Consider the following 14,830-nt stretch of genomic DNA (forward strand, 5'->3'; position numbering starts at 1 on the left):
GGTCCAGTCACTGAGATTGCAGTGATGTTGAGTGCAGTTTATACACGTGCCAAATTAGAGCACGTGCAGTACCTCTCAATATTATTAGATCACCCATGTAAATTAGATCACTTTTCTTACAACAGTTGTGCTTACTCCTATGAGCAAAATGGGTGTACTGTTGGATAAGCCTTTTCTTAGTGGGCGTCTTTTGCTAGGGGCAGGGATGGACGGGCCATAGGGCAATTCTGGCAAATGCCAGATGGCTGGTCCAAATTCGGTTTTTATTTGGTTAATAATGGGGGGCCTTGAGGGCTACGGGTTTGTCATATTTAGGTGGCCTTGACAAATGATTGAATGACTCATACCATATACCATGCTGTATCAATACTTGTTCTTTTATTCCGAAGATCTCGAGCACGTCTTACAGGGAAGAGACTTGAATACAAGTAAATCATATGGAGACTATAGGAAATGGTCAAAGGTTTCAGGCTGCCACTTCAGACATAACAGAACAGTACAATCTGCACTAGACTAAACTAAATAGGAGTTCAGAGATGCAGGAACATATGCTGTACAATATATACTATCACGATGTGAAGGGACTCATTATGTAATCAGGGCAAAGTGCTATGAAATGTTCAATATGCAATTACAGAAGACATGTCTCTTGATACAACACATCCAATGCATGTAATCATTAGTCCTTTGTGCTGTGTTGCCTTGGTGTTCAGAACTCCATGGATACAGCTACATTCTGTAGAAATAGTTTAGCACCAGAATAATACATTCTGTTTAATGCGGGCACACTGTTTTAGTACATAATGGCTGCTGTGTGTGTGCGTGCATGTTTGTGTATGTGTTTGTGTGTGAGAATGGCTCAAGATGAGTATACATTATTGGTTGAGTGTTTATGAACACGAAGAAAACTATACACAGTCTTCATATCCCGAAATAAATACATTTCTCACTATAATACATTTTAATAGAAAGTTTGCAACAATGGATAAGATCTTGCTACCATGGAAAGGAAAATACCTGTCTATTTGTGGAAAAATCACCCTGATTAACTCTTTAGTCATATCCCAGTTTACCTATTTGATTATGGCCTTGCCTACACCTAGCGACATGTTTTTTTCAAATATATGAGCAAAAAATATGCAATTTTACTTGGAACGGGAAGTCAGACAAAATTAAACGGTCCTATTTATATAATGAATATGAATTCGGAGTCAGAAATGATATAATATTAAAGCATTAGACCTCTCACTGAAGGCTTCAGTCATACACAAGTTATACTTAAATACAAACGGGTTCTCTAGCAGGTAAGAATGTCTCATGATCAAGAATGGCCTTTTCCCCTTTCTTCAGATTACAACCTCTCACTTTCGCTTATTTGAAAATGAAATAATCTAAAAAATATCACTATTTTTAAAACAAACCATCAAAAGTTGGTTGCTATTTCAGTTTAATCCATCAGAAAAGACAGAACAAATATGTTTTTGTAAATTATCTTTATAAATTATATTCATAAATAATAAGGACTGGTGGAGTTATGTCTCACACGCAGCTAACAAAAATATGTGGAAGTGTCTGCTCAACACAAAATTACAACCAACTAATTGTAACATTACCGCAAACATGGAAGAGGCAAGTGGAAGTTGGAGAGAGTAAGGAACTTGTCTGTCCCTGCATTAAAAATGAAAATTGCTTAAAGAAAATTGTGATAATATAGATTTTCGATGTACCGATTCAATGGCACATGGTTTATGAATTGACACATAAAACGATGCCGGAACCTGGAGGTGTGTTGGGTCATTGTCCTGTTGAAAAACAAATGATTGTCCCACGAAGCCCAAACCAGATGGGATGGCGTATCGCTGCAGAATGCTGTGGTAGCCATGCTGGTTGTGTGCCTTGAATTCTAAATAAATCACTGACAGTGTCCCCAGCAAAGCACCCCCACACCATCACACCTCCTCCTCCATGCTGACTTGCCTGGTTAAATAAAGGTTAAAAAGATTTTAAAAATAAAAAAGTGGTGAGTGATACATTTATTACATCCAATTTATTTCATTATTGAAGTGGCTAGAGATGAGTCACTATGTTGGCAGCAGCCACTCAATGTTAGTGATGTTTAACAGTCTGATGGCCTTGAGAAAGAAGCTGTTTTTCAGTCTCTCGGCCCCCGCTACTTATGCACTGCAGTGCTAGCTAGCTGTAGCTTATGCTTTCAGTGCTAGATTCATTCTCTGATTCTTTGATTGGATGGATAACATGTCAGTTCATACTGCAAGAGCACTGATAGGTTGGAGGACATCCTCCGGAAGTTGTAATAAGTACTGTGTAAGTCTATGGAAGGGGGTGAGAACCATGAGCCTCCTAGGTTTTGTATTGAAGTCAAGGTACCCAGAGGAGGACGGAAGCTAGCTGTCCTCCGGCTACACCATGGGGCTACCCTACAGAGTGCTGTTGAGGCTACTGTAGACCTTCATTGCAAAACAGTGTGTTTTAATCAGTTACTTGGTGACATCTTTTATCAAAAAAATTATACATTCATTATTTTTATGAAATTCACTGAGTAGGATGGTCCTTCCCTTCCTCCTCTGAGGAGCCTCCTTTGGTGGCAAATGTTGGAGTGAGAGACCAAAACAAATGAACATAAATGTAGGCATTGTTACAATAACACAATGACCCTCGACTATGCACAGATCAATTGATACACCACACTCAAGAAATGTGATATCATTTTTATTAGGTAATAAATTGTAACTGTTTTCCTTCAAATCCAAATGTGTCATGTACCAAATGTCTTTTTGAAGGGACATTGATAGCGAGCACTTGCAATGAATGGGCATGACACCTGTGTGCATAAAAATGAATCACTATACCATCCTCGTCATCAACGCCCTTGACCCCTCTCTTCTTCTTTGTCTTCTTCTTCTCCCGTCCTTTTTCTCCTCTCTATTATCTTTTTTTTACCATCATGCTGAACAAAATCATCTTCAAGGTCTTATTACGGTGCCAACCTTTTTAATTTGATTACTGTATTTAAAAAAAAGTGCATTTGGTGCGCTTTGGCGTATTACGTAAGGTAATCCTATACATAAATTGCAGTTCAACCAGCCTCCAGAGGATGGCGAAAATACAGTTGGGCGGACCGACGAATACCAGAAGAAATCAGTCTGGAGTCTGCCAATAACAGTTCGAGTTGCGGTCAGCTTCAACGCTACATTCTGGAGGCAGTACAGAACGAAGTCCCCATTCCGAGTAATCTCTCATAAATACAGAGAAGAAGAGAAGCTGTATGCCTATAATATAATAGGCTGCGTCGTCGATTAATTAGGTTACATGGACTCAAGAGAAAGCTAATTATTTTGGCGAATGAATATAATTGCATAGCCTAATTAACGGCTTGGAAACTCAGTCGGCTCTTCACTACAAATCTGACCTAGGCTACCTGTGTAGAGGGGTCTGATTCTACTCATATCCTGGAATTGGTATCGTCAATAGTTTTCTCGTGTGCTATTCATTCGGGTTTATATTTGTTTGTAGCAAACGGCTCCCGAGTGCGACTGGAATACGCGTCTGCACCGGGGATTGAATTGATACATCATAACCGACCGGAATTCAGATTGTGAATAAACAAAGCATTGTCCAGGGTAACGTAACCTCACTCTACAATCCATCTGGGCAAATTGAACGTGTATTTCGGTAGCAGAGAGCGATACTAAACCAGCATAATGCCTCTTGCACATCTTGCGGAGCCCTGGCCCCAAATGGAATTAGTTACACTGGACTCAGAGGTAAGGGCACCGGTGAAATTGCTCTTATTGTCATTCCTCATGCCAAATATAGGCTATTTGTAGGCTACACTTTTCCCTTCTGTTAATTTGTGTACTTGGAAAGACACTTGACAATAAATACCAGGATTCAATTGTTTTTTATTGACATAATGGAACAATGTTGACTTGGGCCATGTTCAGTACGAAAACGTTCTCAGGCGTTGGAAATGGAAATGCCACATGGAGCTGACGTGATTCCATATTCTGCATGTCAGATATGCATGTTTGTTCTACATAGCATATTTCTATCTGAACGTTCCAAAACGTTGTCCTGCTGAAAGCGCCCCAGTTGTTATTCTACATGTTTGTAAAGTTAAGGAGTGCACTTGCTTGTTTTTTACAGTAGGTTGATGCAATGTACCCATGTGTGTGTGTGACAAAATTTAGCCGTAATCAAATCAGCAGGGGTATAGTTTTATGTGATTGATTCCATGGAGCAGTGACCTGTGAACTCTAAAACTCGTTCAAAATACTTGTTTAAATCTTCCTCTGCCATTTACTTGAATTTGTTATCAAGTGAGTAGGCTACTCTCCCTATCCACTCTTATTCTGTTTTATTCTGTTGTTGCCATGGCCTGACATTTTCCTTTTGATGTATAGTAGTCTAGTCTAATAGCTAATGTTCAGAGGACATTAGTTGAACTCTGCTTCTGCCGTTTTGAATGTCCTCCGCACCTCTTGACAGGTGGCTGCTTGCCAGGAAGTCCGCGCTGGAATTTTTACTATGGTCATGACCTTGAAACCTTTGTTAAAGGCAAATTGGAGGCAAGAGTGACTTACTGTCTCAGTCACAACGCAATAAACCAGCGTTCTGTCTCGCAGAAGCATTACATGTAAACCTAGAGAGCCCATTCTCCCTACTATGTTCTCATACTTATCTCTTTGTGTTGTGATTTGGTTCAACTGGAGGAGTGTAGCTATACTACACCTGTTGGGAATGAGGTCTTCCCCAATCCCCACCAGATTGGATGGGCAGGTAAAATTATGCCTGTCTTGCCTCGTTTTGTGTGATGTAGAGAGATGACAAATGCCTTTAGAATTTGGCACACTGAGACCTATCCCATTGAGCTTGAGGCTGTCACAGCACAGCTCTCGTTGGCACCCGACTCCACTCCAGTCTTAGACCGACAGACGAGACCGAGGCTGATTTGATTGAGCTGTAAACTGAGAGCCCTGAGACAGGCGGATGTTAAGGCTGGGGTTGGATACCAGAGAGAGCTGTGGATTGATTGATTGATTGAAGGGTTGTGGTTTTGGATTACTATCGGTTTGGACAAGGTCAGATTCATTAACAGCTTTATGGAAATGTCAAGGTACTGACTGTCAAGTACAAACTAGGTTCAGATTCTACCATTGGTCCATTGCTATACTTGATCTGATAATGATGTCAGCTACTGTCGACAGCTGCCTACAGTTCTAAATTGTAGGATGTCAAATATCCAAGCGTATTGTTATGAACGTCTGATCTGAATATAAATGTTATAATCAACACACTCTTAACACATCCACTCGGTGAGAGGAGCTACTCTCTCCTATCAGATGACAGCTGATGAGCTGTTTGTTTCCTGTCAGTGACTCTGTGTTTTGAAACTAGAGACTGTGTGAAGGCTACAGATCCGGCCCAGGGTTTAGTCACATACCACTACAAAGTTATCCCTCCATTCTTCCCTGTCTCTATTCCTCCCTGTCATCACATTCACCAGTCGTTCCGTTCACTTCCCTATACTAGTCTCGTTCCATGTGCTGCCACTGGATCGCACCTGGCACACCACCAGGCTTCTTCCGGTCCCAGTTTGCTCCCTTCCTCTCCACTCTGGCCCCATCCGTTTTGACGTTCGCAAATCTGTAATGTGGAGTCTCCACCACACTGCTGTTTATAGACCAACCTATCCAGAACCTTCAGATCTGCAAAACATCCAAGGGTTATGGCAAAGCGGGAGGGGGAGGTGCGAATTGGGATTGGCTATCCGTCTGAGACTCCCCCGATCCCCAAAGTGATCCGGAGAATCCCCAACAGATGCCTCGACATAGAGCAATGACCTAGTCATAGACACTCCTTTGATCACTGATGAAGTCACTGTTATTGTTCCCCTGTACATGTGAGGCACATGATTTTTGTTTCCTGCTCATATTGTCATGAACCTCTTCTTCTGGTGAACATGTAATGCTTTGATATAAATGTTACATTTTTAATTTGGAAGACTTGTGACTCTGAAGGACGTGTTTGCGACTGATGCAATCAGGTGTCTACCTCTACTACACACTAGTCCTCTGTTCCCAGCAGAGCTTTTTCTACCCAGGTGCAGCAGAAGAAGCTGAACATAAAAATATATTCATCAACTCTTGGCAGGACATTTGCAAGTTCGCTGCAAAATAATTCTTTGTTGTGAAAACCAATGCGTTTTGGCGCATGCTTTTATCAGGTATTTTCTGATAGAGAGTAGAACAGAGCAGAACAAAACACAACAAGCCTCTGCAAGGGATGACTGTCAGCAGTTCTGGAGATCGCCCTGTTATTACGCAAGAGGCCAGGGGTTGAGTTAATAACTGTGAGACAATGGTCCACATTCCTCTGAGCCATGCGTGGCCTGCCAGCACAGGGTACACTTTCTGAGCCACACAGGGAGGGCGAGGGAGAGAGAGTGGGTGTATTCCAGACCAACTATGTTGCAGACGCGCTGCACACAGCAGCTAATGGCTCAAATCACATTATATTTGTCACATGCTTCGTGGACTAACAGTGAACTGCTTCCTTACGGGCCCTTCCCTTCTATATACAGGAGGTACCAGTATCAAGTGTATGTGCTGTGGTAGGAGATAATTGAGGTAGACATGTACATTTAACTAGGAATAAAGTGACAGATAGTTAACAGTAGCAGCAGCGTATGTGATGAGTCAAAGTTAGTTTAGTTGGGTGCATCGCTTCTGCTTGCCGTGTGGTAGCAGAGAGAGAACAGTATGACTTGGGTGGCTATTTTTAGGGGACTTCTTCTGACACTGCCTGGTATACAGGTACTGGACGCACTACCCTCTGTAGCACCTTGCGGTCAGATGCCAAGCAGTTGCCATAACAAGGCGCTGATTGCAGCTAGTCCAGATGCTCTCAATGATGCAGCTGTAGATCCTTAACGTTCTGAGGGCCCATACCCAATATTTTCAGCCTTCGGTGGGGGAAGAGGCATTGTCGATCCCTCTTCATGACTTTGTTAGTATGTTTGGACCATGATCGATCCTTAGTGATCTGGACACTGATGAACTTGAAGCTCTCGATCCGCTCCACTACAGCCCTGTGGATGGGGCAAACTTAATGATGGTGTTGTAGTCCACGGTCCTCCATTTCTTTGTAGTCCACGGCCCTCCATTTCTTTGTAGTCCACGGTCCTCCATTTCTTTGTAGTCCACGGCCCTCCATTTCTTTGTAGTCCACGGTCCTCCATTTCTTTGTAGTCCACGGTCCTCCATTTCTTTGTAGTCCACGGTCCTCCATTTCTTTGTAGTCCACGGCCCTCCATTTCTTTGTAGTCCACGGTCCTCCATTTCTTTGTAGTCCACGGTCCTCCATTTCTTTGTAGTGCACGGCCCTCCATTTCTTTGTAGTCCACGGTCCTCCATTTCTTTGTAGTCCACGGTCCTCCATTTCTTTGTAGTCCACGGCCCTCCATTTCTTTGTAGTCCACGGCCCTCCATTTCTTTGTAGTCCACGGCCCTCCATTTCTTTGTAGTGCACGGCCCTCCATTTCTTTGTAGTGCACGGTCCTCCATTTCTTTGTAGTCCACGGCCCTCCATTTCTTTGTAGTCCACGGCCCTCCATTTCTTTGTAGTGCACGGTCCTCCATTTCTTTGTAGTCCACGGCCCTCCATTTCTTTGTAGTCCACGTAGTCCCTCCATTTCTTTGTAGTCCACGGCCCTCCATTTCTTTGTAGTGCACGGCCCTCCATTTCTTTGTAGTGCACGGCCCTCCATTTCTTTGTAGTCCACGGCCCTCCATTTCTTTGTAGTCCACGGTCCTCCATTTCTTTGTAGTCCACGGTCCTCCATTTCTTTGTAGTCCACGGTCCTCCATTTCTTTGTAGTCCACGGTCCTCCATTTCTTTGTAGTCCACGGTCCTCCATTTCTTTGTAGTCCACGGTCCTCCATTTCTTTGTAGTCCACGGTCCTCCATTTCTTTGTAGTCCACGGTCCTCCATTTCTTTGTAGTCCACGGTCCTCCATTTCTTTGTAGTCCACGGCCCTCCATTTCTTCGTAGTCCACGGCCCTCCATTTCTTTGTAGTCCACGGCCCTCCATTTCTTTGTAGTCCACGGCCCTCCATTTCTTTGTAGTCCACGGCCCTCCATTTCTTTGTAGTCCACGGCCCTCCATTTCTTTGTAGTCCACGGCCCTCCATTTCTTTGTAGTCCACGGTCCTCCATTTCTTTGTAGTGCACGGCCCTCCATTTCTTTGTAGTCCACGGCCCTCCATTTCTTTGTAGTCCACGGCCCTCCATTTCTTTGTAGTCCACGGCCCTCCATTTCTTTGTAGTCCACGGCCCTCCATTTCTTTGTAGTCCACGGCCCTCCATTTCTTTGTAGTCCACGGTCCTCCATTTCTTTGTAGTGCACGGCCCTCCATTTCTTTGTAGTCCACGGTCCTCCATTTCTTTGTAGTCCACGGCCCTCCATTTCTTTGTAGTCCACGGCCCTCCATTTCTTTGTAGTCCACGGTCCTCCATTTCTTTGTAGTCCACGGTCCTCCATTTCTTTGTAGTCCACGGTCCTCCATTTCTTTGTAGTCCACGGTCCTCCATTTCTTTGTAGTCCACGGTCCTCCATTTCTTTGTAGTCCACGGTCCTCCATTTCTTTGTAGTCCACGGTCCTCCATTTCTTTGTAGTCCACAATCCGATCCTTTGTCTTGCTGACTTTGAAGAAGATGTTGTCTTGGCACCACACTGCCAGGTCACTTACCGCCTCGTCAGTGATCAGACCTACTACCGTTGTCGTCGGCAAACTTAACAATGGTGTTGTAGTCGTCCGCGGCCAAGGCTGTGTGCTCTACTGGATCTATGGCCATTATGTAAGCAGATTGGGTGTGTTCCAGACCTAGTATAATGTAGTGGTGCTGCACGCTGGCGTTGTGAGATCTGGAAGGTGACTACAATGTAGCCATCTTGGAACACATCTAGAGAAGGGCCTTTTGCCTTACCGTCAGCTGATCTGGGTGTGACCTGTGGAACAAACACTACCTGGGAGAGATGACTTACTGGCTGCCATAGGGGCATGTGATAACACAACCTGAAGCTACTTTCACACTGGCAGATATGAGGTCGCTTTCCTTGTTTCGTCATAGCTGCAGGTAGGGGCGGCAGGTAGCCTAGTGGTTAGAGCGTTGGACTAGTAACCGAAAGGTTGCTAGATTGAATCCCCAAGCAGACGCAATGGTAAAAATGTGTCGTTCTGCCCCTGAACAAGACCGTTAACCCACTGTTCCTAGGCAGTCATTGTAAATAAGAATTTGTTCTTAACTGACTTGCCTAGTTAAATAAAAAATGGCTACATTACCATTCAAACGTTTGTGGTCACTTAGAAATGTCCTTGTTCTTGAAAGAAAAGCAAACAATAACGCCTAGAAGGCCAGCATCCCGGAGTCGCCACTTAACTGATGACATTGAAACTGGTGTTTTGCGGGTACTATTTAATGAAGCTGCCAGTTGAGGACTTGCGGTGTCGGTTTCTCAAACTTGACACTTGATACTTGTCCTCTTGCTCAGTTGTGCAACGGGGCCTCCCGCTCTTTCTATTATGGTTAGAGCCAGCTTGCGCTGTTCTGTGAAGGGAGTAGTACACAGCGTTGTACCAGGTCTTCAGTTTCTTGGCAATTTCTCGCATGGAATAACCTTAATTTCTCAGAACAAGAATAGACTGACGAGTGTCAGAAGAATGGTCTTTGTTTCTGGCCAATTTGAGCCTGTTATCGAACCCACAAATGCTGATGATCCAGATACTCAACTAGTTAGAACTCTAGGGGCAGTATTTCATTTTTGGATAAAAAGACGTGCCCGTTTTTAGCGCGATATTTTGTCACGAAAAGATGCTCGACTATGCTTGGAATTGATAGTTTTGGAAAGAAGACACTCTGACGTTTCCAGAACTGCAAAGATTTTCACTGTGAGTGCCATAGAACAATATCTACAGGCAAAACCAAGATGTTTGAGTGACCAGGAAATCAACAGGATTTCTGAAGGCACGTTTTCCATGATCTCCTTATATGGCTGTGAATGGCACAGGAATCAACGGACACTTCCTATCGTTTCCCCCAGGTGTCTGCAGCATTGTGACGTATTTGTAGGCATATCATTGGAAGATTGGCCATAAGAGCCTACAATTACCAAGTGTCCCGCATGGTGTCTGCGTGGAAATTGGTGCGCAAAAGTCAGGTCCCAGTATTTTTCCATCCGAATCAGAGAAGAATGCACGCGTCTAGGACTGGCATTTCAATGAAGAGATATATGACCAAACACCTTGAGGATTGATTCAAACAACGTTTTCCATGTTTCAGTCGATATTATGGAGTTAATTCGGAAAAAAGTTCGACGTTTAGGTGACTGAATTTTCGGTTAGTTTCGGTAGCCAAATGCATAGTAACAAACGGAACGTTGTGTCCTACACAAGCATCTTTCAGGAAAAACTGGACATCTGCTATGTAACTGAGAGTCTCCTCATTGAAACATCTGAAGTTCTTCAAAGGTAAATTATTTTATTTGATCCCTTTGCTGGTTTTTGTGAATGTTGCGTGCTAAATGCTAACGCTAAATGCTACGCTAGCTATCACCACTCTTACACAAATTATTGATTTTCTCTGGTTCTAAAGCATATTTTGAAAATCTGAGACGACAGGATTGTTAAGAAAGGGATAAGCTTGAGGACAGGCATATTTATTTCATTTATTTTGCAATTTTCAGAAATCGCTAATGTTGCGTTATGGTAATGAGCTTGAGGCTGTAGTCACAATCCCGGATCCGGGATGGGGCGGCCTAACAGGCTAAAGGGCAGTTTTATTGCCTCTTTAAATCAGAACGGTGTTCAGCTGTGATAACATAATTGCAAAATAGTTTTCTAATGATTAACTAGCCTTTTTTTAAAGGATAAACTTGGATTAGCTAACACAACGTGCCATTAGAACACAGGTGTGATGGTTGCTGATAATGGGCCTCTATACTCCTATGTAGATATTCCGTAAACCGTCCGTTTCCAGCTACAATAGTCATTTACAATATCTATCTACACTGTTTCTGATCAATTTGACATTATTTTTATGGGCAAAAAATGTGCATCTCTTTTCAAAAAACAAGGCCATTTCTAAGTGACCCCAAACGTTTGAACTGTGGTATGCTACATTCTAGTTTTTTTTCTAAGTAAAGCTTATGAATTAAAGATGGTCAATGATGCAGCATTTTAGTTTGAAGTACAGTATTGCACTATAATCATAGCTGTTACGCTGAAGTTATATTTTAACCACACCATGAGTTCTTCAAGGATGTTTACATTGCATGAATTATAGATGTCTTTTGAGTAACATAATTGTGTCACATGGCTGGCTGCAAGCTATGTGCGTAGAGCGATGGCAAAATGATATAATTTGACCCGATTTGATGTTTCTGAATAATGAAAGTTCTAAAAATGCATTATGGGTAGTGCGTGACCCTAGGATAGCAGCATATTAATTCTAAGTGGTTTTAATGGGCTTTATTCATTCTGGTTGCTTTATACTGTTCATTCAAAAAGACTGTATCGGCAAAAACTGACAGTGTAGTCGTCCTATTTGTAGAACACCGCGTTAAAATGCTATTTTGTAGCCTCGAACCGGTTTCTATTTGCATATTTGTTCAATTCCAGCATTCATACAGTTCTTCTTTGAGTCATTTACTCAATGATATAACAAATCAAACATTAAAATACCTTACAGCAGTTCACTGAAAGGTCTACACCTGTTGTATTTGGCTCATGTGACAAATACTATTTAGTGAAGGTACAGTGAAAATCCACATCGGTGGATCAATCAATACCTGTAGCCCCATTATACAGTAAAATACCACTCAGCCCTAAGTGTGTACAGAAATGTATGTCAGGGATCATCAACTAGATTATATATAATCATTATTGAGTGGATGGTCAGAGGGTCGGTACATCATTACAGATACTTTGTAGACTGCAACTTCACCGCAAGAAGGACAAACCGATATAACATTTGACTAAAACTTGCTTACGTTTGTATACGATCACAATTATGCATGAGAATACTTTGGAACACATTTCCAAAATAAAAATCCCTTAGAATCTGATTCACTGGTGTCTTTATTTTTTATAACTTCTTATTTTTAACATGGGAGGGGACATTCGTCCTGTGTGCTGCCATTTGGGGAGCCCTGATGTACATTTTGAATCTCTGAGTTTGAATGTGTAATTGTGAGGTTGTAGTTCTAAAGTGTGTGTGTGTTTTTACTCTGGTTGAAATCTCAGGGGAGAGCGTGGTTAACTGTGCCACTTGGCTCAGCCATGCAGGGCTAATTAGGCCAAAATGTGTGGAGCAGCATCTTCCACATTCCTGCTCCAACCTCTCCTGAAGACTCTGGGATCATGACTACAGTAGTGAGAACTTTATGGGAGGGGATAAGGAAGGTAAAAAATAGAGGGGATGTCTACACAGAGGTTAGGGAAACAGTCCGGAACCGGACGGCCATTTGGTTTCCTCAAGGAGCCTCTTTTTTTTAAATGTATTTATTTATTTTTTAATGAAATATATTTTGTTTGTGTGTAAACCCCTCCTTTTTATGATTCATTGTTGGTTTGTGTTTCCTTGTTAGCTGTGCAACACTGACCTATATTTAGAGTTTATTAAAGAGGTAGTTCACCTCTGCAAGCCTATTATTTTTTTAATGTAATTTTTGAGGTGATTTAGGTGTAACATGTGGAACATACTAAAAATGCCTTAACTACCCGCATGGATGTAAACCCTGATGTCATTGCCTGGAAAAGCATTGTGGGTGATGTCACTTGCACTATCCCTTTCAACGACTGCAGTCAGTGACCACTTTTACCATCCACATTTGGTTTGTTACGCTAGTAAAGTCATACCGTATGGAGGAGAGAAATTAAAAACAAGACAGCTGTGATGGCAATGAAAATGTTATAAATGCTGACAGAATTGTGTTGGTTTGATTTATGGTGGGATCCTGTTGTGTCGGTTAAATTAAGTATGAAAGAAATGTCAGTGGAAATGCTTTTATGAGCAAATATTTATATAATAACCACCATATCAAAGTAAATTTGACGCTCCTTTCCAATAAATATCAAGGGTATTATTCTGGTGACGTGATCGATGCTTGTCTAACGTTTGACAAATAAAAATTCTCGCTCTTATCCATAATAATCTCATGTAGATTACACTCTCCATTGACCGCACAGCCGCGCCATAGTGTTGGCTAGAGAGCAGGTGCCAAGACCAGAGTGGGCCTATTTGTTTTTGTCACAGAAACTATTGGTAGAGTTTAACTGCGATGGAAACAACCCTTTTAGATTTTTATTCGGTACATGAAAACTTAAGCGAAAAAGTCTATTTTCTGTGCACTACGTCATCACACACTGATTTTTATCCACAGTAAGTCAGTTTTGTGGAAACTCATCACTGGTTAGAAAATTCTCATGACAAATATGTCGCAAAACTGGATGAAAACCCCAACTAGACTTTTGACCTTCCTCTTGCACTCTCATAAAACCCTCAGGCTGGGTTTGAGAAGCTCATTGTGTTTCCAAGAGCTGATAGCCTAACAAGTTCTCTGGTGAGGGTGTGCCCTGAAAACGTTCTCTGATTACGGTAATCCTGCTTTCCTTTTGCGCTCTTGATTTGTAGCAGAGGCCGCTGCAGTAATGTCTCACTCTTGGTCCTTTTGGCTGTGTTTACACATGCAGCCCAATTCTGATATTTTGCCTAATTAATGAGCTGATCTGATTCACCAAAAGATCAGAATTGGACAATCTGTATAAATGCAGCCTTTGAGACACCCAACAGACCTATCGTGGACAATCTTAGTCAGTGGAGGTTAAGTCCACGGTTCTCTGTTTAGTAAAGATCTTTTTCTGCCCTCAGACCAAAGGCAGTGCCCCAGATAAGCCATTTTCCCACTCTCTTTCTTCTTTATCACAACTCGAGGCTAATCAATATCCTGTCTCTCTGCTCTGCTCTCTGTGTGTTAGAAAATACTTGTATTGTCGTCAGGGGAGAAGAGTAGTAGAGGAAGTGTGACTTCAGGATCGCCTCTCTCCATTGTGACATGACAGGGAAGGAGGGGGCGGGGGGGGCTCAGTCAGTGTTGGCGCTTCAAGCCCGAACCTCTCTGTGTCTTTGACTGTTTGATTTTTTTTTTCAAGTGCAATATATGTCTCTATTTTGACTGCTATGGTAAGAGAGAGGGGTGTTTTTTGTGTGTGTTTCTGTCGAGGCAAGAATGTGAATTTGAGTGTTCTAAGGTATGAGTTTACAGAATGCTTCAGACCAAACAAATCATATTTAGTTCTTTGTGAAAACAGAGATTGAACATCTTGAGATACTTGCTGTCGACCCTTTTAATGGCCTGTGGCAGCTGAATATTGCACGACAATGTACTGTGGTACCAAACCATCTGCTAAGGCCTTGGGTGAAACATTTTAGTCAATTACACGTTATTATCTGATGTTCTCAACCCAGCAACCTGGAGTCTTTAACACACTAACTGTTGGTTATTCAAATGAATCAGGCTGCCTAATCATCATCATCATCATCATCATCATCATGGCTTTAATGGCAGTTTGATTTCACTGGAAAGTGGCCAGCCTGTCATGTAATGGTCTTTTGAAATGCCTTGATTCTCTTTTCATCATGACATTTTAAAGAGTGTCTGCTCTTGTGAAACTACACGGCAATTATGTCATCTGGTGCTTTAGCCTCTGGTCCATGCTGTGTATGCTGGGAAATAACGTGCAGACTGG

General features: G+C 42.3%; 1 protein-coding gene across 2 annotated transcripts in view; it reads left to right on the forward strand.

The window, feature by feature from the left end:
* The first annotated feature begins 3,132 nt into the window (after nucleotides 1-3,132).
* The window catches only part of LOC118362266 (ribosomal protein S6 kinase 2 alpha-like), an 85,603-nt gene continuing 73,905 nt past the window's right edge, over nucleotides 3,133-14,830 (forward strand). Inside the window, exon 1 of one of the 2 annotated variants that reach the window (XM_052485842.1) lies at nucleotides 3,133-3,785. In XM_052485842.1, the coding sequence (XP_052341802.1) occupies nucleotides 3,723-3,785 (63 nt within the window). In that variant the 5' untranslated portion in view covers nucleotides 3,133-3,722. The remainder of the gene's footprint in view (nucleotides 3,786-14,830) is intronic. The other variant, XM_052485844.1, reaches the window with a different exon arrangement.

The sequence above is a fragment of the Oncorhynchus keta genome, chromosome 29 (assembly GCF_023373465.1).
Source record: "Oncorhynchus keta strain PuntledgeMale-10-30-2019 chromosome 29, Oket_V2, whole genome shotgun sequence".
Classification (NCBI taxonomy): domain Eukaryota; kingdom Metazoa; phylum Chordata; class Actinopteri; order Salmoniformes; family Salmonidae; genus Oncorhynchus; species Oncorhynchus keta.